The sequence below is a fragment of the Callorhinus ursinus genome, unplaced genomic scaffold (assembly GCF_003265705.2).
Source record: "Callorhinus ursinus isolate GAN/ISIS: 27379988/994484 unplaced genomic scaffold, GSC_fseal_2.0 scaffold24, whole genome shotgun sequence".
Classification (NCBI taxonomy): Eukaryota; Metazoa; Chordata; class Mammalia; order Carnivora; family Otariidae; genus Callorhinus; species Callorhinus ursinus.
Window position 1 is genome coordinate 9,240,562 of NW_027397086.1, and position 25,939 is coordinate 9,266,500.

The 25,939-nt window shown below is 47.4% G+C and overlaps 1 protein-coding gene across 6 annotated transcripts in view; it reads left to right on the forward strand.

Moving 5' to 3' along the window:
* The window catches only part of TTLL11 (tubulin tyrosine ligase like 11), a 229,090-nt gene that overhangs the window by 82,215 nt on the left and 120,936 nt on the right, over positions 1–25,939 (forward strand). For 5 of the 6 annotated variants that reach the window (XM_073905788.1, XM_025888472.2, XM_073905791.1 and 2 more), the window contains 3 exons: positions 6,355–6,930; positions 18,488–18,583; positions 19,389–19,504. In XM_073905788.1, coding sequence (XP_073761889.1) covers positions 6,355–6,930; positions 18,488–18,583; positions 19,389–19,504 — 788 coding nt within the window. Of the gene's footprint in view, positions 1–6,354; positions 6,931–10,997; positions 11,018–18,487; positions 18,584–19,388; positions 19,505–25,939 lie in introns of those variants that run through there. The other variant, XM_073905792.1, reaches the window with a different exon arrangement.

The following is a 25,939-nucleotide window of genomic DNA, read 5'->3' on the forward strand; positions in this document are numbered from 1 at the left end:
TCCTGCACCCCCTAAGTCTGTAAGCTGTGCCCCACATTGCTGCAGTTCCTGGGTGCCCCCAAACCCACCTCGGCCTTACTTCCCCAGCCCAGCCCAGACCTTCAAGACTTGGACGGCCCCGAATCTTCCTGGGTCTGGTCTCTTTTCTTCCAAACCATCCTCCCCATGAGTGCGAGCGGTACGGTGGCCTGCCACCCCCTGGTTGAAAATTGACCAGTTGCCTGCGGGCCAAGTACAAATAGAAGGCATTTGGTGATCTCCTCCGCTCTTCCAGCCTCTCGTCCCCAGGCAGGCTCTTCTCTCTGCCTCTACCGTCCCTGTGGAACCGGGCCCATCATGGAAGCTGTAGCCATCGTGTGGGGGCTAATGACCCCAGATGTCTCTCCCGAGCTCCGGCTGCGCATTTCCAGGGGCCGCAGAGCCTGTCCAGTTGTGTGCCCTTTAGCCCCCTCTGTCTAGCCCACCCCCTCCCCTGTCTCCCCCTGGCCTCCCCGAGATCTCTCTCCACCCTCTGTCCTTCCCTGTGAATATAACCACCATCACCTAGATAAGTGGGAGCTGGCCTAGTACCCCTCTCTCCCTCACCTCGTCACTCAGTTCTGTTGATTTTACCTCCCAAACATTCTCAAACCTGCCTCCTTCCCCCTCACCCCACCCCAGCCTCAGTTTAAGCTCTTCCTCTCTGCGCCCAGCCTCTCCCCGCCACCCTGGGCCATTTTCTGTGCAGCAGACAGAGAGATATTTCTAAGTACACGTCTAATTAAGCTGTTTCCTTCTAAAGCCCTGCAGTGACTCCCTGTCACTTCAGGACATTGTCCAGTCTCCCTAAAATGATATTCAGGGCCCTTCCCCGTCAGGCCCCACCTCATACCCAGCCATGACCTTCTTCCATCCCCTGCCTCACAGTCCTTCCTCATTCACTATCTCCAGGGCCTCTGGAATCTGACTGTGCTTAAATCCTGGCTCCTCACCCCAGTGGCTGTGAGACCTTTGGCAAGTTAATTAACACCTCTGCCCCCCTCCCCGTTTCCTTAGCTGTAAAATAAGGTTGTGGAGGATTGAATGAACTGATAGGTGTATGAGGGCCCAGGGGTGTGTGTGCGCGAAGCTGCTTGTTATCTGGCCCTGGCAGATCGCACTGGTGAGATTTCCAGTGCACCCGCCACTTCACCACTCTCTGTTCTCCAGCCATTGGGACTGTTCGCACTTGGCCCGCTATATCCCGCTCTCTCCCGCTTTTGTAAAAACTCCGCTGCAGCAGCACCATGCCTGCCCCGTTCTTCCTCTGGGCGGCACCTGCCTCTCTCCCACTCTGCCCCTGTCCCGGCTGGCCCTCGGTAGCCTAACTGTGGCCTGCCTCCTCCTCAGCTGACTCAGCGGTCACCCGGAATGTGGGGGGCAGGGAGTTGCCCTGGGTGCGCGGCTCAGTCCGCCGAGGCTGGAAGGGGCTGGTCCCTGCATGCTTGCGCTTTGTGACATCGGCTTGTCTTCCGGACGCTTGTTTTACTCGTGCCTGCAACACCAAGGGTCTCGGTTGCTGAGATTGGATGCAAGTCCACCTGAGTGACAGGGGACCGCTCTAACTGGCTTTGACCTCCCAGGGATTGCAGACACCATATTTCCTCAGAAACTGTCCTCTTAGCTGCCCCTTGTTGCTAATCGTGTTTTGTGGCTTAGTATTCCAGTTGCTGCATTTCTCTCTCAAATATTTTAGCTTGCCTCCCCCAGCTGCCCAGCCGACTTCCTCAGGTGCATCGTAAATCTCCAGTCCAGATCTCCCGCTCTTGTAGACCCTCCCGATGCACTCATCTCAGCAGCCCAGCATGAGCTCTCCGCTGATTAATGTCACTTGTGTGTTTGTAACATAGCCTTCCACTGTGGTGATGTCAAGATAAATCATTGTTCAGACCCTGTTATTTGGCAGAAGCCAGGGACCTTGGCGTGCCCTCCTTATTTTATAGGTGAGTACAACAAAGCCCAGGAGAGAACAGGGGACTTTCCCAAGGTCACACAGTCAGAAATTACCTGACTAAACTGGGGCTAGAATCCACATTCTCTGGTTTTTTTTTTTTTACTTCAGTTTTCTTTCGAACTCACCAAAAGCTATTTAGTTTCTTCTATTAAACATTTAAAAAAAAAACTTAAAAAAATGTGGTAAAATATGCATAACATAAAACTTGCTATCGTCACCATTTTTAAGTATATGGTTGAGGGGATCAAATGCATTCACACTGTTGTGCAGCCACCACCGCCATCTTTTTCTGTCTCCCCAGGCTGATGCTCTGTGCCCCTCACACGCCAACTCTCTATTTCTCCCTCTCCTCAGTCTCTGGTAACCCCTCTACTTTCTGTCTCTGTGAATTCTGACTCCTCTAGGTACTTCCTGTAAGTGTGACCATTCAGTTTTTTTTCCTTCTGCGTGACAGTTTCTTTCGCTTAGCATAATGTCCTCCAGGTTCACCCACTGTGGCAGGTGTCCTTCCTTTGTAGGGTTGAATAGTCTTCTGTTGTCTGTGGATAGTGCATTTTGTTTATCCACTCATCTTTTGATGGACACTCAGGCTGCTCCCACCTTTTGGCTATTGTGAGGCATGCTGCTCCGAACGTGGATGTACCAGTATCTATTCACCAAGAAGTATTCCTTATATACATTTAGAGACACTTGCTCCTGACCATTGCTACTCATCTTTTTTTTTTTTTTTTCCCCTAATGGAAAGTTGGGAAAATACAAAAAAGCGCAGTGAAGAATAGAAAAGTCACAGATGTTTTTGTGGTGTATATTTGCAGGATTTCATATTCATGCTGCCCATAATTTTAGGTTTTATACATACTAAGAGAGAATTTTAACAGATAGTCCCATCTGTGTAGTAGGGAGAACACATGAAATGTATTTAAGGAACAGAGAGCATGAACACTGAATGTGACCTTGGCCAACCCTGGCCTTGCCGGAGAGGAGTTCATTCAAAGTATGATCTTACTTTACCTTAACAGTCTACAGGGGGAGCTCTTCGTAGTGGCGCTTCTTTAAGACCATCATGGTAGAGCGGCTTACTGCTAAGAGTTGGAATTTGGAATGGGGGTCTTTCCCAGTCACATTTCTTAAATATCCACTAGGGGGCAGTAAAAGACATAAATTTTTCAAAAGGCCAGCTGCATGGCGAGCAGTCAGGCCACCACATCCTCTTTGCATCTCTTTCAGCCATCCGCGCATAGTTATGAGATAATGGATTTCACGTCCAACAGCAGCTTTGGGTAAAACTGGAGATACCAGCGGCTGTAGCCTACGTGCAGGTTTTCCTCCTATTCAGGCTAACAGTAGTGCATAAAACTTCATTTGATACGTTGGTTCCTGATTGTATTTTTATTCAATTCACATTAGTTCAGTGATTCTCAAGCAGAGTGAACATCAGAATCACCGCACATGCTTTTTCCAAAGTACACATGCCCAGGTCTCCTCCCAGATCTATTAAATCAGAATTTCTGGGGCTGGGGCCTAGTTAGACTATATTTTTATCCTCGCCCATGTGTTCTTGCTAAGAACTAGTGCATTAGTTCTTAACTTTAATAACTGGGGGGAAAGAGTCACTCGAGTAAAAACTCAGAGGAGAGGTGAATATGAATTCTGGAAAATCTCTTTCCCTTTTAAAACTAGAAGCCACCGAAGGATCTGGTGGCCAAGGGAACCCAAAGCTCTGAGGCTTTCCCATAGATTGTACCTATATTATAACAAGCCAGGAACCTGGGCAGAAGCTTCTGGAACTGGGGAGGCCCTGGCAAACTCAGCATCTGTGGTTACAGCTCCGAGAAAGCCATGCTCAGGGGCCAGACTCCTTAGTGTGCAGCCAGAACTCAGACACCAACACTGTCTGCCATACTGAGAAAATCTTCCCTGTAGTATTCAGGAAAAAAGAGGCCTTTAATTTTATCTTAGGAGAGGTAAATGGGCGTAGAGAACCTGCAGTAAGGTCATATGTCCTTAGTTCTCATCCGAACCATCCAGCCAGCTGGGGGACCCAAGGCAAGTCATGTCACCTTTCGAAGCCTCAGCTTCTCAGTTTGAATTATGGGAGGGCTGGGCGGCGTTGATCTCCAAGGATCCTCCCGGTTCTAAAATTTCAATGATCCCATTAGTATTAATAATCATGATTTGTATGGTCCTACCCTGGCAAAGAGCAGAAGAAATATTCAGTAATGCAATGAATGACAGAGACTATTGACCATGTAGTTTAATTTATTTAAGGCATATACACTGAATTCAAAGGAGAAAATATTGCTCACCATAATATATTGAACTGTTAGTATCTTCAGCATAGTAAAAGCTTTCCAGAGGGAAAAATTATCCATCAGTGCAAACTTGACATTTTTCACTTCTTGATCCATAACTGCCATTTCTCCAGCATGCTTGTATTTACTGTGAAGGGCCAAATATAGGAATGCTTTGGATGCATATTAAATAACTGCATAAACATCAAGGTCACAGTTGCACGAAAGGCTCAGGGGAGGGCCCTGGGAGGCTTGCATTGATCTCTTGTGAACTTCCATTCCCGAATCCTGCTGACAAGGGGAAACAATTGATGTGGACCATTATTAAGGTTTTAAGTGTTTCTCCATTGTTAAAGATCTTTTACAAGCCCGGAGTAACCGATAGTGCCCAAGGAATTGGCAAAACCTTCACTTAGAAATATAGGCTGGCCAGAGAGATAAGTAAAACCCAGAGTGCAGATGTCATGGGCTGAGCTGCTGCAGCAAAGGTGGAGGGCTGGGGCAAGTCCAGTGGGGAGGGGGGCACGCCACCTCCTTGCCCCCCACCCCGGGCATGGCTCTGAGTTATAGAGCCCAGAACGGAAGGCCCACTCGGGAGTCTTGCACGGCTGGCGGAAGCTGCAGAGAGACTGGCTCCCTCTCCCATCTGCCTCCAGGCTTCCTCCAGCTCCCCCTCCCCCTCCAATTCCAAGTCTGTGCACTCTCTGTGGCTGCACAGAGGACCTAATGAGTGTCCAGGGGAATTGGGTGTGCATGAATCATGCAGACCTGCAGATCCAGACTGAGTGTCTGGACTGGTCAAGTGCCCCAGATAATTATGTGAATGTGCTGCTGACCTGGAGCTGGAAAGACAGCAGATATTATGGATGGCAGAATCTAGTTTCAAAAAGATCTCAACAGACCGAAGGAGGATGGGCCCGGTCTGCTAGAGTAACCAAACAGGAGATACAAATGATAACATGAACGTTTCCCCGCACTAGCTCCGCATTTGGTCTTACACTCGGCCCTTGGCACATTTCACTTTATCTCCTCCTTATAGTGATCCGGTGAGGGTAGGTTTGTAGATCCCCGTTTTTATTTTTTTAAAGATTTATTTATTCATTTGAGAGATAGAGTGAGTACAAGCGGGGGTAAGAGCAGAGGGAGAGGGAGAAGTAGACTCTCCTGCTCAGCAGGGAGCCCGATGTGGGGCTCGATCCCAGGAGCCGTGTACCCGACTGAGCCCCGCAGGTGCCCCGGCCCAGCCCCATTTATGAGTGCCTGCGATGCGCCAGTTACTCCACACGGCACCGTCCACCTACTCTGACCCTCACAGAGAATATGATTCTCTTTCACAACACAAGGAGCAGAGATGTTCAGAGCGTGGGCACTGCAGTCCCACTGCCTGGGCCCCATCCTGGCCCCGCTCCTCCCGTGTGACCTTGGGCAAGTCACTTAAGTTCTCAGTGACTTCCTCATCTGTACAACAGGAGTAAGATTGTTCTGAGGATTAAGTGAGATAAGGAATGCACAGGTCCAAGCACACAGAGCCTGACCCGTGAAAGGCAGCCGTGAAGCCCAGCCATTCCTATTTCTTAAGGATGAAGTAACTTGTCAGCTAGCTGAGAGGCAGAACTGGGATTGGAATCTCCGTCAAGGATTGGGCACCCCGCTCCGCGGGGAGTCTGCTGGTCCCTCTCCCCCTGCCCCGCCCCTCCTCTGCGCATGCTCTCTCTCTCTTTGTCAAATAAATAAATAAAATCTTCTTTAAAAATGGTCCTAGGCCATTATCTGCTCCTTCTCTTCCTCCTCCTCACCATTATCATATCGTCATGAGTTAAATGACTTGCCTGGTGTCAGACCTCCGACAAACACCCGGTGAAGGAGGTTGTCAGGGCGATGGCATCTACCTCATTAAAGGACTGAGGACAGTTCTTAGGTCATGATCTCGGTACCTAGTCCAGTGTTATCTCCCCGGTGCTTCGTGAAGACTCCCCCAGGCAGGGCTCACTCTGTCACTCCTTCACCAAACATTGGCTGAGGGTCCTGCTCTGCCTTGGGGGTGCAGAGAGGAAAAGAATGTAAGGCTAACCATTCTTTTTTCCCCACCAGGTTCGAATGGTGAAAGATGGTGACCCCTCCTGGAAGCCCACTTTTATTGTGAAACCTGACAGTGGTTGTCAGGGCGATGGCATCTACCTCATTAAAGACCCCAGTGACATCCGCCTGGCAGGGACCCTTCAGAGCCGACCAGCGGTGGTCCAGGAGTACATCTGCAAACCTCTTCTGATCGACAAGCTCAAGTTTGACATTCGTCTGTATGTCTTACTCAAGTCCTTAGACCCCTTAGAGATTTATATAGCCAAAGATGGACTCTCTAGATTTTGTACAGAGCCATATCAGGAGCCCAACCCCAAAAATCTGCACCACATCTTTATGCACTTAACCAACTATTCCCTGAACATCCACAGTGGTAACTTTGTCCATTCGGACAGCACTAGCACGGGCAGCAAAAGGACTTTCTCTAGCATCCTTTGTAGGTTGTCTTCCAAAGGTGTTGACATCAAGAAGGTCTGGTCTGATATCATCTCCCTGGTGATTAAGACTGTCATTGCCCTGACTCCAGAGCTCAAAGTTTTCTACCAGTCGGACATCCCCGCGGGGAGGCCGGGGCCCACGTGCTTCCAGGTAACCATTGCCAGTCCCAGCCTGAGTTCCCAAAACCTCACGGGGCCTGTGGAAGGCTCCCTGGCTTCCTGTGGGATGAGAGGTGGGGGCGGGGCGGCCAGAGGTGGGCCAGGGGGGTTGCGGGTGTGGCCTTGGGGGTTAAACCTGGGTCCAACTTTACAGTTGCTAGCTGTGTGAATAGAGGCAAGTTGCTTCCCCTTTCTCACCTGTAAAATGAGACGAGGAGTACCTCCCTGAAAGGATTCTTGTAAGAATTAAATGAAATAACACAAGCACAGTGCTTGCCATTTATTTATTCATCCTTCCTTCCAGCATTTTGTACCACCTGCTTTGTAGGGGCCAGGCACTGTCCCAGGTACTGCATAGACAGTCGGTCAGGTCTCCTCTGGCCGAGGCATGGAGTTTACTAATATGGGAGACAAATCATTTAGAAAGCACCTCATATAAAGTGTCACAAGGGCTAGAGTAGAAGAAGAAATGGACTGGGCACTGTGACATTGTGGGACTGTCTGACATTTTCTGGCTGGGAGTGAGGGTGGTCTGGGAAGGCTTCGCAGAAGGAGTGGCAGTTGGACGAAGTCGGAGATTCTGGTTAAGTCGGAGACAGTGTTCTGGGGGGACATGTTCGCAGCCCTCGGGGGAAGGGGGAGTGTCATGCAGTTCGAGGAACTGAAAGAGGTTCGGTGTGGTTGGAAGGTCGGGTTTGAGGCAGAGCTTGAAGGGAGATGAGGGAAGAGGAGGCGGGAGAGGTGGGTATCGGCCGAGTCACGAAAGGCTGAGGGCTGGGGGGCCCCCAGAGGATGTGCACAGGGGCACGGTGGACTCAGGTTTGCACGTTACAAAGGACAAACCAGCTGCAGGGTCGAGAGCGGATTGGGTAAGGCTGGGAGCAGGGAGGTGACTAGTGAACCGATGGCTTTCATACAAGCAAGAGCTGATGTTCACTTGGATTAGGAAGATCTTGGTGCGGGTGGAGAGAATAGATCTGAGAGCCATTTAGGAGGTCAGCGGGCTGGGCTGGTGACTGCTGGGGCTGAAGGGATCGGTGAGGCTGTGGCGGTGAGGGGCAGGGGAGAGCCGAGACTGCCTCTGGTGGCTTAGGCACTTGGATGGATGCATAGAAGCCTCAGGAAGGGGACCAGGCTTGTGTGGAGAAGGTCAGGAGTTGGACTTGAACATGCCCTTGAAGAGCCTGTGTGACCTCCAAGTGGAGAGTTTGAACGGACATTTGGACATTTGAGCATTTGGGCCTGGAGTTCAGGAGCGAGATGCTGGGGCTGGGCTGAGAACTCACCAGCGCTCAGAGGATGACGGAAGCCGTGGGAGGCTGCAGGGGAGGCGGGGCCTCAGAAGACTCCTGCGGGCACCACTGTTTAGGCCAGGGACAGGTGGGGGGGGGGGTGGGCGAGGGACCAGCACAGGAGGCCAACAAGAAGGGGCTTGAGACGTAGAAGGGATATCAGGAGAGGAGGCACCTTGAGTGCCAAAGAAGATGTGCTTGGAGAAGGAGCAGGCAGGGATCAGCAGTGGCAAATGCCACTGAGCTGTCACATGAGACCAGAACTGAAATTGTCCACTGTGCTTCGTGATCATCAGGGATGATCTTCATGGGAGTGAGGGGGCTGGGCCCACAGCGTGGTGGCCCGAGCCAGAGCGAGGGACGGAGGGGAGGGAGCGAGAGAAGGGCTGTGAAGCAGGGCGAGGCTGGAGTCTGGGCACTCAGCAGACACCCGGGTTCCTGCCACCAGATACTCGGAGTGGGGAGCAGATGGTAAGAAGGAGTACCTCTGGGACCCTCCCCATCTCATCTTCAAAATTACTTTGTGGCAGGTGAACGTATAAAAAGAACACACAGAACACGCCTTTAAGCTTTGGAGCAGAACAACGAAATGGTCCTCCCAAACGCCACCTCCCTACCCAAGCTCGCTTGCTAGCTACCATGCTTGTCCCCATCCCATTTTCCTACCCACTCCCAGGGTCACAGTGTCTGGAATTTTATGTTTATCATTCCCCCTGCCTTAAAAAATACTTTTCTTATGCACGAATGTATCCCTAACAGTATATATTGTTTTGTTTTGCCTGGTTTTGAGCTTTATAAAAACGCTACTATAAAGTATGTAGTCTTTTTCAACATTCTTTTCCACCACATGTTGAGGTGGGTTGTTGGGACCCGTTTCATTTGCACTGCTATCTATGACAATATCAATACACACGATTTGTTTGGGTTGTTTCTCGTCCTCCATCCAAGACTGTGGCAGGAGAGCAACAGGCCAATGGAACAAAGAAGGGAGGGGAGAGGCAGGGGGGGCAGCGACTCTGATGGATGGTTCTAGATCTAGAGATCGGTCCTTAGGCCCTTGGACCCCAGACTCTGGTTCCCAGGTAGGATGTCTGTCCAGCTCAGCCATGAGGTAGGTAGTTTATGGCATTAGAAAGGGTAAGTGGGCAGAACTCAGAGATAGGACCAGAGAAAACAAGTCCGATCCCAAGCCATCAAAAGGTTAGGGCAAAGGAGACATTTGCAACGTGGAGGCACCCAGGGGTCATCCCAGGGGACCGTGTGGCCACATCTGTTTGACGGTGACGGCTATTCCAGGAAAGTCATGTGGGCCCGGCACGCACAGCCAAGCCACGGAGCCCTGGCACGGTGAGGGCTCAGGGGGAGCGCCAGGGTGGCGGCTTTGCTGTGGACAGGCTGCATGGGCAGCCACTGGGGTGGAACCAGGGGCGCAAGCTGTGGGGAACTGGAGGGCAGACAGGGAGGGAGCCACTGGTTTGGACAGATGACGTCTAGTGGATGGAACCGCAACCCCGTGTCTGTTTTCCTTTGCTTGACCACACTAACTGCTTCCAGGCCTGGGGTCAGGGGATGAGCCCCGGACTGGAAGCAATGCTCCAAGGTGGAGCTCTTCCCCTTCGCAGCTGTGTGACCTTGGGCAATTTCCTTCACTACCCTGGGCCTCTGTTTCTTTCCCCGTGAATCACCCGCACTCACTTCCCCAGCTGCCTTCTTAGGAGCGGCACGAGACACCATAGGTGAAAAACTTTGACGAGGAGTGAAGTGTTAGATGTTTGTAATGGGTTTACCATACATTTCAGATTCACGGTGATTGACAAAATACTAGGTTTTTTTCCCCTTGGAGTCCTCTCTTACTTTCTTTATCCTCATCACTTGGTAAAACACTTGTTAGTTTGGGTCTCAGATACCCAAAGTAACTTGAAACCCGAAGACTGCAGGCAGCGGTATGGTTCTGCTATGCAGTTGCTGTGAGGTCTTACCTAAGTCACTTAACTTCTCTGGGCCTGTTTCCTCAGCCTCCTCCCAGGGCTGTTGTCCATCACACGTGAGATAAAGAGGCAAACTATAACGTTCTGTGCACGTACAAGAAATTATTTCTTTGTCATGAAGCCCCCTTCGCCTGTAGCCTGGACCGGGCCCATGTTGCCGCATTCCGGGACATAAACTCCAGCCAGCGACATTACGTTTATCTTGCACATGTGACTGTGACCCCTTTCCAGTCATAGCCACAATAACGGCTTGGGAAATTGTGGTGGCCTGGAGCGGCTGCTGGCGCAGCTCAGGCTGTGGGCAACTTTCCTGTAATCGGTTGCCTAGGAACGTTCCCCCCCCACCCCCACCCCCATCGCGCAGCCAGCCCCCCACAACACGTCCTCACGGCCCTCGAGAAGGGCAGCGGTGTGACCCCGGCTTTGGCAGTCAGGTCCATGCGGGGGTAGATGATTCATGCGGCAGAAAAACACACGCAAAGGAAAGGTTTCCCAGCTCAGCTCTCAAGCACATTCTTTCCCCGCTCTGTTGCTCTGTCTCTATCTTCCTCTAGCACTGTGTCTCGTTCTCTCCTTGGCTCCTGATCCTTTCCCTTAGATGTCTGGAGGAGACACCTTTCCTGAAGCTTAAGTGCCTCTCTTCCTTCTTTGTTCTTTTGATCTTCTGCTCCCCTTTAGCCCCAGATGCCCCCTGGGAAGGAGATGAAGAAGCAGCTTTGTGGCCACGCGAGGGCTTGGGTTTCACTCTCAGACGCCCTGGGGTTGAGCTAATACCAGCTCCTCCCAGCCACGCGAGCTGGTGAGCTTGCCAGTTAACCTTTCTTCGCCTCGGTTTCCTTATCTGTCCTGCCACACACAGCAGCTCCTGTGTCTTAGACATAGTTTGTGCTTTCCCGAGCCTGCCCATTTGTCCTCCTCTGTCTTGGCCCGGCAGGCTCGCTCTCCAGTCTCACTGTTTTTTTGTAATTCAGTGCTTCCACCAAGGTGCTGCGTAAATCCCTCCTTCTCTGTAAAGGCTTCCTTGACCACTTTTGATACATAAGCTTTTTTCTTCCTTAGGAATATTCCCTGGGCACGCACCGAGACAAACCCCGAGCTAGCTGTGGGGCAGGTGGCCGTGGGTAAGGCACGGTCCCTGCCCCTAAGAGGGGCGCAGGTTATGGGGAAGACTGGCAGCTGGGTATCACAACTGCTTGTCCTAAATGATGGAGACGGGCCTCTACAGGATGCTGCGAGAGCACAGAGAAGGGAGTAATTAACTGCCTGACCCAGTCAGGGAGGGCTTCCCAGAGGAGGAGCTGTTTTAGCCAGAGCTTCAGGGATGAAGCAGAATCTGCCAGGCAGAAAGGGGTGAGGGACCCCCATCGTGGTCTGCTTTCCCTGCCCCCTTCCTGGCTGCCACTTCTGTGCCCCTCCTTCTGAAACTTCAGTGCTGGAGATTCCCAGCACTCAGTGCTTGGAAAGTTCCCTTATCTACAATCGCTCCCTCAGTGTTCTCACTTAGCCCTGTGGCTAGTATGTCCAGCTGCCTCCTTCCATTTTCTATCCAGATATCTAGTGGGACTCTCACGCTCAACATGTCCAAAATCAAACTCTTGATTTCCCTCCCACACCTAGTTTGCCATTGTTTTCCTATTTCAGGAAATGCACAGCGTTTGATCAGTTATGCAAAATGAAAACCTGAGCCATTCTTCCTTCTTTTTGCCTCCTTCCTGGGTCTGCTACGTAAGCCAGTCTTGCAAATAGACTTTAAAATACATCCTAACCAGGTCTGCTGCTACCATCCCAGTCTAGGCAGCCATCACCTTGCACTTGTACCACCACAATAGCCTCCTAATTGATGCCCCGTTTCCCACCCTTGCTGCTGATGGCCTCTTTTTCTCACTGTAGCCAAAGTGATTCTTTTAGAACATGTCAGATCCAATTACTTCCCTCGTGCAAACTCTCCAATGGCTTTCTCATTGCACTTAAAATCCTGGCTCCTTACCATGGCCTTAAAATGCTACACGATCGGTTTCTTGTCTTCCTATCTGACCTCATCTCCTACCACTCTCCCTCTTGCTCACTCTTTGCGGTTGTTCAAAAGTGACCTGGGTTCTTGCTGTTCCCTCTGCCTGGAATGCTCTTCCTTAGCTCTTCAAACGACTTATCAACTCACTTCAATCAGTCCCGATTCATGCATCACCTCCTGGGACTTTTGCTTCTGGTCATGATGGAATAGCAAATCTGGACTGAACGTCCTGCTGAAAACAACTAGAATACTAGACAAAATACATGAAATAAGTGGTTTCCGATTTTGGACAACAGGCAGCTCAGCACTGTGATCCCTGAGGAAGTGGGGAGTGGAACCAAGGTTGAATCCTACGGTTGCCACAACTCCAGGACATGCACACAGGGAAGGGGAACCCAAGAGCTGTGACCTCAATGAGCTGCGGAGATGGAGATCAAAGTTTGGGAAAGCTGAGGCTGAAATTCTGTGTGCAGAATTCTGAAACGGAGGGAGCTGAGCTGGAAAAGAGCTCCAGAACCTGCAGAGATCCCTGTGTCATTGCTGAGTGTTAGGCCACCCCGATGTGAGTGTTGGTCCATACAGTTGGGCAAAGAGAGACCAGTGAACTGATAATCTGAACAACTCCCAGGCTCACATAGAGCAGGGAGAGATGTTCATGCTCTGAGTAGCCGGTGTGGATAGTCCTTGGTGGTCACTGGGAGCATTCAATGGAGGTTCCAGAGAAGTTATGCCCTAATGGACTGAATCTTCCCTGGAATGAAAGTTACTCTAGACCCAACCAAGTGGAGCTTAAACAGTAGGCCTTGGAGGTATCAAATTAATCTGCAAATAACTTCACTGCCAGAAAAGCCTTACCCCCTTTTAAAAGAAAACAAAATCCAGACACAGCATTATAACATTCACAATGTCCAGCATCCATTCCTGTCCAACATCCAGCATCCAGACATTCCACAGAGCAGGTAAGGTAACCCATACCAAGGGGAAAATCAATACAGACTCAGAATTATCAGAAGTGATGAAACTAGTAGGAAAAAGATGCTAAAACAGTTATTATAACTATGCACAAGATTTTAAAGGAAAATATGAGCTTAATGAAGAGAGATGGAAGCTATTAAAAAGAACCAAATGGAACTTCTAGAGAAGAAAATACAAAATCTGAGATGAAAATTTCACTGAATGAGATTAGCAGATTAGACACTGCAGAAGAAATAATCAGTGAACTTGAAGACATAGCAATAGAACCTATCCAAAATGAAACAGAGAGAAGAGAAAATGACAGGAAAAATAAGTGAACAGACCCTCACTGATCTATGGTACAATATCCAGTATTTTAACATATGTGTAATTGGAGTTTCCTAAGTAGAAGAGACAAGGAAAATACAGAAAGATATTTGCAGAAATGGCTCCAAATTTCCAAATTTGATAAAAACTAGAAATCTGCAATCCAAGAAGCCTAAGAAACTCCAAGAAGGACACACACACACACACACACACACACACACACACACACACACACCCCAAAGCTTATCATAATCAAATTGTGGAAAACCAGTGATGATAAAAAAAAAAAATCTTAAAAGCAGCTAGAGAGGAAAGATACATTATGTTCAGAAGAGCAAAGAATAATGAAAAAGTTATTCTCATCAGAAACTGTGGAAGCCAGAAGACAATGGGGATGGCAAGGCCTTCCCTGGTCATCCTTCTAAACCACCAACCCTCCCCTCCATCCACCATATCACACTCTTTGTGGCCTTAATTATTAACTTACTGTGATCTCTCTCTTCACTAGAATGTAAGCTCCAAGAGGGAAGGATATTAAAACATTGTTTATCTTGTTCACTGCTTTATCCCCAGTGCCTAGAACAGTACCTAGTTATTTAGTAGGTGCTCAATAAATACTTCATCAGTAAAGTTGCCTTCCAGGCAGAAGAGTATAAAGGTGGAGAGCAGTAAAGCATCCTCGAACTACTACTGGTTTAGCACAATTACAGCCCAGGATGTGCAGGGGGAGGAAATAAGGCTGGAGTGTGAGATCGATGTCAAGTCAAAGGGGAATTTGTAGGGCATGTCATGGAACTGGGGCTTCATTCTGTAGGCAGGGATGTTAGGCAGAGGAATGCTAATACTCTACATTTTAGAAAAATTACTCTGGCAGCCCCTTGTGCCAGATGAACTAGAGGGGTGAGTTGGAGAGCAGGAAACAAATAGGGAGGCTATTAAATTAGTCCAGGTGAAAGCTGGTGCAGACTCGATAGAGGCCAGGAGCAGTGAGGATGGGCCAGTTCTGGAAAGCTCTTTAGGAGATAGGATGTACAAGAGATACATTGAGCAGGAGTCGGTGAGCAGCTAGATATGAAAGATGAAGGAGAGAGTTTTGACTTATGTAACTGGGTGGATAAGGAATACAGGAGACAAAGTCGATTTTAGAGAAAGATGGTGTATTAATGATCTACTGCTCTGTAACAAATTTCCCCAAAACTTAGCAGCTTAAACTTACAAACAATTTATTATCTCTCAGTTTGTGAGGATCAGGAATCTAGGCTTAGGGGACTCCCTCTTGTTCAGTCTCTCACAAGGCTGCAATCAACATGATGGCCAGGACTATAGTCACCTCAAGGCCCCACTGGGGAAGGAGTCTGAGGGTAGGGCTCAGGCCCCCCTGGCTGTTGGCTGAAGACATCAGTTCCTTGTCACCTGGACCTCCAGAGGGCAGTCCACAACACAGCAGCAGGTATTACCAGGAGGTGGGGATTTGTTTTTAGGAGCAAGTCAGTAGGTGACTGGCTTCCCTCAGAGTGTGTGAGCAAGAGAGCAGGAGAAGGTATTCCAGGATGGAAGCCACAGTCTTTTTATAATCTAATATTGGAAGTGACATGCCATCATTTCTGCCCTCTGCTGTTTTTAGGAACAAGACACTAGGTGCAGCTCACACGCGAGGGGAGGGGATTACACAAGCACATGATTACCAGGAGGTGGGGATCATTGAGACCATTTTAGAGGTTAGTGAGTTTGGATTGTGATAGTGTGTTTGGATATGCTAAATTTGAGGACCCAACCTCCCAGTTGGGATTACTATGGATGCAGATGGATGTGTAATTCTAGGGCTCAAGAGAGAATCTCCTCTCATTGGAAGGTAGCTTGGAGCCTTGGCATGAGTTTACAAGTAATGGCCCAGGGCCCTTTTCTTCCCAACTTGTTTTGGAAGCTTCTAGAAGGGCCGAAGGACAGATAACTTGGAATCCCCAGAGTACCTCTGGAGTAGGAGGTGTGCAACACATAATTGCTGACTCAAGTACTTGTATGGGGGCAGAGTATCATGTGATTAAAAATCTCTCCCCCTCCCATCTCTCCCCCCTTTTGACAATTCCCGCTGTGCCATCAAACCGGGGAGAGGTTTTCCCCTCTCTAAGCTGCAGTTTTGTGATCTGCATAAAGGGACAGTTAGACTAGATTAATAGTTTTTCAAAAAAATATAAAGCTTTTTTTCTCTGGGGAACCCAGTATATGAAATAGGTAAAAGTTAATTTGATCTGGCCTCCCCAGTGCTTCCCCAGAAAAGAACCCCATTTTGAAAAACACTGGACCAAATACGTTCCTGACTTTTTGCCAGCTCTAACATGCCAGAGTTTCATGACAAGATCAACTCTAAGCTCCTCTCAGGCCTGTTATTCTGTTTGTTGAGATCCCTTGGTGCTACATATTTCATTGAACTTTTGAAAAGAAAACAAATTGTATTTCCTTGAACTTGTGAAAAAGTATAATAAAGCTGGCCTTCATCAAATGCTTACTGTGTTTCAGGCACTGTGCAAAATATTTTACATCGCATTATCTTTATTTGTCCTGTCCCCCGCTACTAGACTGTAAGCTCCAAGAGGACAGGGAGCTCGTCTAGTCCACTGCTGTATTTCTAGAAGCTAGAATAATTCCTGGGATATAGGAAAGCATTCAATAAATATTTTTTGAATGAATGAACTAAGGTAAGTACTAGTCTTATTCCCATTTTACAGATGAGGAAACTGGGGCTTAGAGCTGCTGAGTAACTTGCCTATAGTTACACAGGTTAAAGGCAGAACTAGGATTTGAAATGAGCTCCTCTGGACTCTAACGCCATGTCATGCCATTTCTCAGTGGTAGGATCAGTAGGAACCTGCAAAGGGAGCTAGCCTATATCGGGTACCTCCTATATGGTGAGCATAACCCTAGGTACTCTTTGCTTCCATTAGCCGCTAACCCTGCAACTCAGCTATTGTGACTCCCGTCTTTCAGATGAGGTATATGAAGCTCAGCGAGGCTAAGCACCACACCCAGAGTGAGAGATGGAAGTAGGATTGGAGCCAAGTCTTTCTGACTCCAAACCATGTCTGTACAAGATCCTACATATTCAGCTACATGCACAAAAGTTTAGGTTCTGGAAAATACCACACCATTGGTGGGTGCAGGTCAATGCGGCTGGTGAGGTTTTGCCTTCTCCAGCTTTCCTGTAGCTTTATTTTCATGAAACCACTGTGCATTGAACTGAAAGCATCCACCAGGCTGAGAAGGAGCAAGTCCAAGCTTCTGATTGGAGCAAAAAGCAGCTGTTGACTAAGGATGACAAACGTGGGCCCCATAGCCCGCTCCTCTCTGTAGCCTCCTCAGTACCACTTGCCTCAGCCCAGGTCTGAAGTTAGACTGATGACGTCACCAGCGTCTCTTAGAGGGCTCATCACTCACAGCCACTTGTCATATATTATTCAGCGCATCTATAACGCATGTAACGTTCTCTACCAAATTTCCATTCCTTTCTTTTCGTGACCAGGGAAAGAAAAATAGAGTCAGAATGACTTTTTCCAACCCCTCATCCTTAGTGCCCTTCGCTGAAGAATAACCTCATCTTGAGTTACCCCCGAAAATGGTCATTCAGGCTCTGGTTTCATTAACAAGGATGAAGCTACAGTTTCATAATTGTCATCTAACTAATGCACATTCTATATAGACGAGTAAATGGATTTCCCCCCATCTTTTCTTCGGGGGTCCACACAGGTGGGGACATAGCTGTCACTTTTTCTTTCTCTCTCCGTCATTCTCCATCTTATTTTTTTGAAACTTTGGGACTGTATCAATTGTTAGAAGCTTTCTACCTTCTCACCTCCTGTAGAGTTAATGAGAGTCCCCCCCGAGCATCTGACGTCCTCATGGTTCGAGTGTGAATCTCATTGGAAGCTGGGACCTCAAGGGTCAGGAGGAGTCACCTAGGGGAAGGCTTGTTTCAGGCAGAGGGAATGAGATGCCAGGGTGGCTCACCCCATCCTAGGGCTTGTGAGGAACTCACAGAGCCCAGAAGACAAAGCCTCCCCTGAAGCAGCACTCTGGACCGAAGGGCAGGCGTCAAGGACAAATGGTGTTGGAGTTAGCCTGGGGTGTGAGCCAGTGCAGTGACACAGCGCTCCACACCCAGAAGGGCTTGGTGCCTGGTTTAATGCTCTGTTGTCACCATAGTGAAACTGTCAATACTTTTTGAACAAGGGGACCCACGTTTTTGTCTTGTGCTGGATCCCACAAATGGTTTGGGGAAATCCACTGGCCTTTCTGAGACTCAGTTTCTCCTTTTGTAAAGCGGAGAGCAGATCCCTCCTTCAAATACACTGTCATGAGGATTAAATGAGATTATGAATTATTGGTGCATTGTATAGTAAATGGTGCCTAATAAATATTCCCTTCTCCTTAGCTAAGAAGGTCTATCAGAATCACCGGGAGGGTGGGGGGGCCTTGGTTTTCAAAATTCACTTGCCTGTGTTCCACTCTGACAGATTCTGACTCCCAGGGTGTGGGTTGGGGGAGGTGTAGTGGTTAGGGCCCCTTCAGTGATACCGAAGTACACCTGAGCTTAAGAAAAGTAGCCTTGGGTTTTCAGAGATCTAGCTAAGAAGCAGCTTAATAGAGGAGAGCGGATGGAGAGGGAGAAATTGATGGACCACAGCTGATCCTTAACATAATAAAAAACCTGTTAAGGAAGAAAGAGGTCACTGATAATGCTGAAGTGCACTATGAGAACTCATCCCATCATCAAGGCTCCTATGAAATGTTCCGCTGTCCATTTGGCCTGAGAAGTACACCCCGAGGAAGAGGCGCCGTGGACAGGAGAAGCCAGGGTCACAGCCCAGGGTGGGGGTCAGGTTTGGATTTATCGTCACCTTAATGACCCTAATACCATACACGATTCCTGAAAAGAAATTGTAGCCAGAGGGAGTAATCCTGAATTATGTTTATCCCGCCCAGATTTTAGGCTTTGACATTCTTCTAATGAAAAACCTGAAGCCTATCCTACTTGAAGTAAATGCGAATCCCAGCATGAGAATCGAACATGAGCAAGAAGTAAGTACTTTGAATATCTCCTTGAATATATTGCCCAACCACTGCATGTGGTCACTCTCATATTGCTCACTTGGCTAAACAAGATTCAATATTCTCAAACTGGCACAGCAAACTTCTGCCCAAGTCTAAATAATTTCAGTTTGGTTGAGGTCTGAGCAGAGTCCATAAATATAAGACCTATCCGACCCATGGTAACTGCCCAGCATGCCGTTCTTCCAATTTTTAAGGTCTGCAGATATAGGAACAGCTGAGCCTTTCCATCAGTTTTGACATGAACTAATTAGTTAGCCTCAGGAGATGAGCTAATTGAAATTCTATGAATATGATTTAGCCATGTCGACATATTTGGAATCACTAAGATAAATAGTACATTTAACAGTGCTTATATTTTTCCCTCCCCCCTTAAAACACACGCACACACACACACACACACACACACACACACAAAAGACTGGAAGGAAATACACTAAATACTAATATTGGGTTTTGGGGGGACTATGTAGATTCTTTTAATTTTCTTAGCCCCTTCTATATTTCCAAATTTTCTAGAACAAGCATGTGTGATTTTGATGATTAGATTAACATAGTGCTCTTTATGTATGTATTTCCTCTTTATGTCTTTTGTCGATTTGTTAAAGGAAATTGCCATTGTACAAATAGCATGAAGGGAGCCTTTTAAAAATTCTCTTCTATAGATTCATATAAGCAAAACCTAACCAACAGTACAGCCAATAGAGCTGGTGCTGATAGTCGCTTGGTACCAAGTCACTCCCTCCACTGAAACACGGAATCCTACCCGTTCAAGCTTTCTCCAGGGGTGTTTGAAAATGTCCCCAGCCTTGTCGATGAGGAAGTAAAGGTGGCCGTGATCAGAGACACGCTGCGCCTCATGGACCCACTCAAGAACAAAAGAGAGAACCAGTAAGTATTTTTTATATCATTCATTTCTATCAACTCTGCTCCCATGTCCTAGCCATTTGGTTCTTAGGACATCGTAACATTGTAAGATGTACATATTAAACCAGCCAATCCATCATATTTTCATTTATGGATATCAGCCTCCGAATATGGTGACTTAAAATCGGGAGATGGATATGTATATGAATCTGACGTTTGGGATTCAGCTGATGAATTTTTAGCTGATTGTTACTTGAATCTAGGGAGTCGCTTCCACAAACCCACTCCCCCTGCCACCCCCTGCGTTGGGATTGCCTCTCACCCACCACTGGTGACGTAGCGCTTGTCTTGGAAATGCTCAAGCCTAGGGAGAGAGTAAAACAAAGCCAAGGAGAGGACCACAGGCCGCTTGGATGTGATAAAGATCACTTCCTTTTTAACTTCGTGATTCTTATACTCTTGCATTATAAGCCTTTTGTTTCAACGTTCGCAGAGCCAATTTAAGGAAATTCCGGAAGTTCTATCATCTTTACAGCAGTATAATTCTCTCTGCCCACCCACCCCAGGGCAGGTTACCCCCGTCGGGATGCTGGTGGGAGTGCGTGCCCCACCCCTCCCTCCGTGGAATCACCCCTGAAATGAGCTGCATCTCATTTGGGTATTGTGTCTGTTTTGTTTTTGTCAAATTCCTAGCTCTCACAAAGTATGGGTTGAGTAAATACCGTTATGCTTGTTTGAGGCAGAAAAATCAAAGATAGGCATTTCAAATAGCACTCTTTGTACCGCTGGCAAATCAGATTGACCTAAACGCTCACAGACAAATAAAGCCCTTGTCAGCACGCTTCAAGACTGCAAGGAACGCTGGCTTCCCCTTCCTGAGCAAGGGGTGTTCTGCAGGTGCCTCCACCGCAGCACCTCACGAACTGGGCTCACGCCAGAGATACTGTTAGAATATACTGCAGTGGTGCTTCTCCCCTGGCTTGCGCACTAGAACCATCATAAACACCAGTGTGAGGGCCCCCACTTCTAGAGACAGTGATTTTAATTAGCCTGAACTGGAGGCCTGGCCACGTAAGTCTTCCAGGTTCCCTAGGGGATCCTACTGAGCAGCCGAGGTTGAGTGCCGCTGCCTGGCACGAAATGTCACTCTGTAGGAGTGTTTGTCTTATTCTGAGTCCGGCTGGACGGTGGCTGCTCGGTTGAGCGCCCCTCCGGAGTGTTCGTCACTGCGTGAGGCACAGAGTGCGGCTGTTGGCAAGACTTGGCTGAGAACGTTCCCCTGCAGTCCGTCGGGCCAGTCCTGCCAGGCGTGGCTCCCACCGATTAGAGCTGCAAAGTGGTGTCCCATCAGGTCCCCCGCATCCTCGGTGTGGCTCACACACCACAGCAACTGGGAGTGCGACCACTCGTCTGGGCACGCAACGGCTTTCTTCCGCCAGCCCTAAGGAGAGGCAGCAGATGGAGGGCTGTTTGGTCAGATTCATTGCAATAAAACTCATTCCTTGAAAATCTACTCTCCAAGGGTTATTGATCTCCCTGATAGAGATGAGGTCTCGAGAGACTGTATGGCCCTCTGGGGAGGTTTGGGGGGCTGTCCATGTCAGTGTGGCACACTAGTGCAGCTCTTTAAAGATGACCTTGACACATGAGCGCTCCGGTTGTGTTGGTGGGAACAAATTCGAAGGCCATTGTGTGGCCACCAAAAATAGGAAGAGATATAAGAGGATCACTGTATTTTCACGTTAAATGGTACCGGAACACGATAAGCTTTCTTTTCCTTGGTTTGGGTGTTTTGCTTTACCTACACCTGGCATTCTGGATCATCTCGGTGAGCTGTAGACCTAAAACTGAATAGCGAGGGGGCACAGGACCACAGGAAGGATGGGAAAGACAGTTACAACTTATCAATCATAAATAGCAGAACCTGGTTTTAACTGAAGGAGCATTGGCTTTTTTTCTTTTAAATTGATAACCAGGAACAGTTAAAACTTCTAGAACCTGACCTCGATTCTCATATAAAACCCTTCTATCTCCCCCTTTTCTTACCATTAAGGGTGCATATTAAGAGCCAAATGTCATTTACTGATAATTTTCCTAAATTTCACCTTAAAAAACTCCCAACAATGATTGTCTACGAAAGTACTTTGTAATCTGTAAAGTGCATTTATATGTAAAGAATTATTATTATCATTTCGGTAACTTTATCATGCAGATAAAAAGGCTAAAATTATCCTCAACTCCTCTGTGTAGAAATCTTTCAGAATCACTTGAAAAAGCAATGTAGTTAGGCCCACAGAAAATGCCCAGTGTTGTAGTGCTGAATCCTATGTATCCAAAGCTGAGACCATGTCATTCCAGCTGCGGAGCACAACATGACAGACTTCTGGGTTGGGAGGTAGCTTTAGAAACCAGAGTGTCTTGTGTTTAAATAGGATCTGACCTAAACCTTTAAATACAAACGAAATCCTAGCCTTTTGCTACAACTCTTTAGCAAAAGAGGGTCTGAAGTATCCCTCATTAATTCCTTCTTGAGTACAGATTGTCAGCAGGACCAGTGAGGTGAGTCTTCACTCTTCTCATATAGATTGAAGAAAAATGGTAGATAGATAGATGTCCTGACCGCTTCATATCTCTGAACTTCCTCGGGAAGGTATGGAGGGGGATTGTGTCCATGTGTGAAGCATCTTCACACACCTCGGGGGCTGATGAACTGGGTTCAGTTTCCTGGTGGGACTGAAAGCAGTCCCCATGCCTTCCACGGGAACAAGAAATTGTGACTGCTGGTACCCATCTTGGCAAGCTGGAGGCTTGCTCGAAGATACCAGATTCAAATTCTGACCTCAGGGATGTTGTGGAGCTGTGTGAGCCTTGGTGTCCTTTTCTATGAAATGACATTTAAATGAAACAGGAAACCTATTGATAAATAGTAGCCACTTAAATGCTTAGTTCACTACTCAACAATAAAATTCTCTACTAGAATATGAGAAAACAAAATTAAAGCTTAGCTATCATTATCTTTTCTGGTATACTTAAAGCAGAATTTTGAGTTGAAAACCAGTGACATATCCTAAAACTGAAGCTGCTAGGTCACTGTGGACTAGAATTGACATTGGAGCTGGTTGCCAATGGAACCTTCTGTTTCCAAGTAGCAAGATGTCACTGGCCCGGGCATATTTCTTTATTGGATTAGGAGAAAATACCTTTGGCCCCTGAAGGAATAAAATAGCTGTCATATGAGAACTCTTTTGAACTATGATACATCTTATAATATCTAGTGACTCTGATTTACATAGTAGGGTTTTTTTGGAGGCATTGAAGGGACATGGGAAAGGGGAGGCTAATGGTTTGGGACTCTGGAAACATCGTATATCTGTACACACACATATATGGTGATAAAATTCACATAATATAAAATTAGCTATTTAAATTCCATGGCATTTAGTATATTCACAGTGTTATGCAACCACCCTCGTTCCAAAATGTCTTGTCACCCCAGAGGGGAACCCTATACCCATGAAGCAGCCACTCCTCATTCCCACCTCCACCAACTTACTCTCTGCCTCTGAATCTACCTGTGCTAAATACTTCATATAAGTAGAATCATACAATACACAGTATTTTTGTCTGGCTTCTTTCACTTAGCGTGTTTGCGAAGTCCACCCATTTTGTAACATGTGTTGGTGCTTTATTCCTTTTTATGACCAAATAATATTCCATTATGTGGATATACCATGTTTTATTATCCATCTGTCACTCGATGGACATTTGGGTGGAAGCAATGAACTGTTTTATATTTCGACATTCTGTAGATTTCATTTGAGAACAAAGAATCTTTCCAGCTACAAGAAATTTTTTTAAATTCCTGGTTTACTTCAACCCCCTCATTTTATTGAGATAGAAACCATCATGCCAGTCAGCTCCCTGGTTCAAGAATCTCCCTCCTAAGTGTCCTGCAGACGAGCAGCATATGTCCTGGTGAGGCACTGGGTACGGCATCAGCCTGGTCTGGGGGGATGTTGTTAACCTCTGATCACTGTACTATGAGCTTGGCCAAGGCACCCTGTTCTCTGATCTGGTCTCTAACATGGGAATCAAGGTATCTCCTTGGCTGGATTGTCATGGTCATCATATGAAGTGACACCGAGGAGAGAGCCTCATGACATCTGAAGACATTAGACAAATGCCAGTTTTTAGGCCCACCAAGTGGTCAGTCAGGCTTTGAAGTTCTGTTAATGGTGACAGGTAAGTTACCAGCTTCTGAGGCAGTCTATCTGAGGAATGTACATGATGGTTTTGCACATGTGAATCATACAAGACAAAAACCTAGGTGAAGAAGTCACAAAGCTAGTTAGAGGCAGCATGGGGACCGGATTCTGGGTCCCTGACTTTGACACCAGTGTCCACTTCGCTTTGCCACGTTGCTCCATTGACCTCCAGCTTCGCCTTCCATTCAAAGCCAAGCTTGTAAGATAAAGAGAAAAAAAAATCAGGAAAATCAATGGAGAGTTTTCCTTTCCTCAAGGGATTTGGGCAGCCTAATCTTTTTTAAAACTCCTATCCAGAGCAGAAGTGAACAAATTGCATTCCCTGATTATTTAAAAAACAAAGTGATTATTCCATCAATTGATTCATTTTTGGAAGGTCGGTTTACCCTGGGGAGCCATTTTACTGGTATTTTTCTCCTTTTCCGGAATGTAGGTATTTCTGGTAACCAGGTTCCTTTCTCAGGAAGCATAGCCCTCAGGACCCCAGAGAAGTGTAAGTGAAGCCAGAGACAGGCTTGGAGGAATCGGAGGGGACTTTTTCAATATCGTGCTGCCACGTAGTGCCCAGGAGCTGTGATATAGACAGCCTGGCCCGTCTCTTATTCAGAAGCGTGTATTTTGGAACACGGCTTATATAAGGCACAGAAGCACCTTTCCCCAGAGCAACATCTCACCGCCCTCTCCCAGTTTAGCTTACGTCCTATCACAGCAACAACCTGGTGGATTAAAAGGGGAGGAGTCAGGCTGGTCAGAGCAGCTTTTGCCCAGATTCAGAGAGGTTTGTCCTCTGAAGGCTTCCCTGGGAGCTCAGGCTTCACTTCTCGCCTTGAGTCCAAGCATATCCCTCGGATCCTGCCCCATGTTTAGAGCCAATAAATTAAATGAATCCCCAGATTAAGTTGATTCTACATAGAATCAGGGATAAAGGTGGAACATTCTAAGAGAAATGAGACCAAGGAATGGCCCAGTCTCTTAGTTTCACACCTGGGGCTTGTACCAAGACCAAGGAATGTAACTCTGTCCTGTCCTGGAGAAGAATATCAAAAACACATGAACCAGAGGTCCTCCAAGCCCAGACCCCTGCCACTTAAACTGGCAGTATATCCTACTGAAATCTCTTCAATGGGAGGGAAGAGAGACTCCTAAAATGTCTAGACTAAACATGTCTTCATAAATGCGGGATGCCATCTTTCTTATCAGAGAGTGCTCTTCGGCAAACAGTCCTTCAGAACAATCTAACCGTCCTGACCAATGGCCCATCTTGCTTGCACAGCTGACATTTTGCTGAAATTCTGGGTTTCCCTGATTCCTAAGGATTCCTTTGTGGTGAGACCCTACAGATCAGCACACACTGACCCCGAGCACCTTTGAAGATTTCACAGAAATCAGGAGTCTGGGTCAGAAAGAGATGAATATTTGCATACTTATTTGCATGTCATTGACACCGTGCAAGGATTAGAGAACAGCTATTGGCTTTTAGAGTATTTACTTACTTACTCTGTGCTAGGGAGAAGTCTTACAAAACTGAATTAGCTCACAGGACAATGGGAGAGGCACGATTTATTTACTGATAAGAAGAGTTAAAAAAAATCTGGCTAGGAGGAGGTGGCATTTGAACTGAGGTTTAAAGATGAGTAATATTTGAAACACACAAATGGAAGGATGTCCCTGGTGGAGGAAACAAAGTCACAGGGCTCTGTTGGGGGAACTTACGGAGTTCAAATCGGCTGGAGAGGCAGGTGGATGAAGTGGATTCACAGAAAGGAGGTGCTGCTGGGGAAGCAGATGAAGACCCAGACGTCAGAGGGGGATGGCCTTGAATGGCAGGCTAAGAAAATCAAAGCGGGTTTTCAGTCCGCGGTATCTGCGAGGCCATTAACTACATAAAATTTTGTGTATCTGTATATTTTTCCTGGAGAGAAGGCGAGGAATTTCATCATGTTTTCAAGCAGTTGAGGACCCCAGCAGTCCTATTATCATCAGAGGCCACAGAGAGCTGGAGCAGTTTGTCCAAGATTGGGGTGTTGTGGCTTCAAGATACATTAAGCCCTCTGTACCTCGAAACGTCTCACATTTTGGATGGCAGTCAGCAAACTAGAAAAATGTGTGTGCATTTTCAAGTAAGAACAGACAGGAAATGACTAATGATAAATGCATTATGTTATGGGCAAGAAATAAAACCAGACAACTCTCT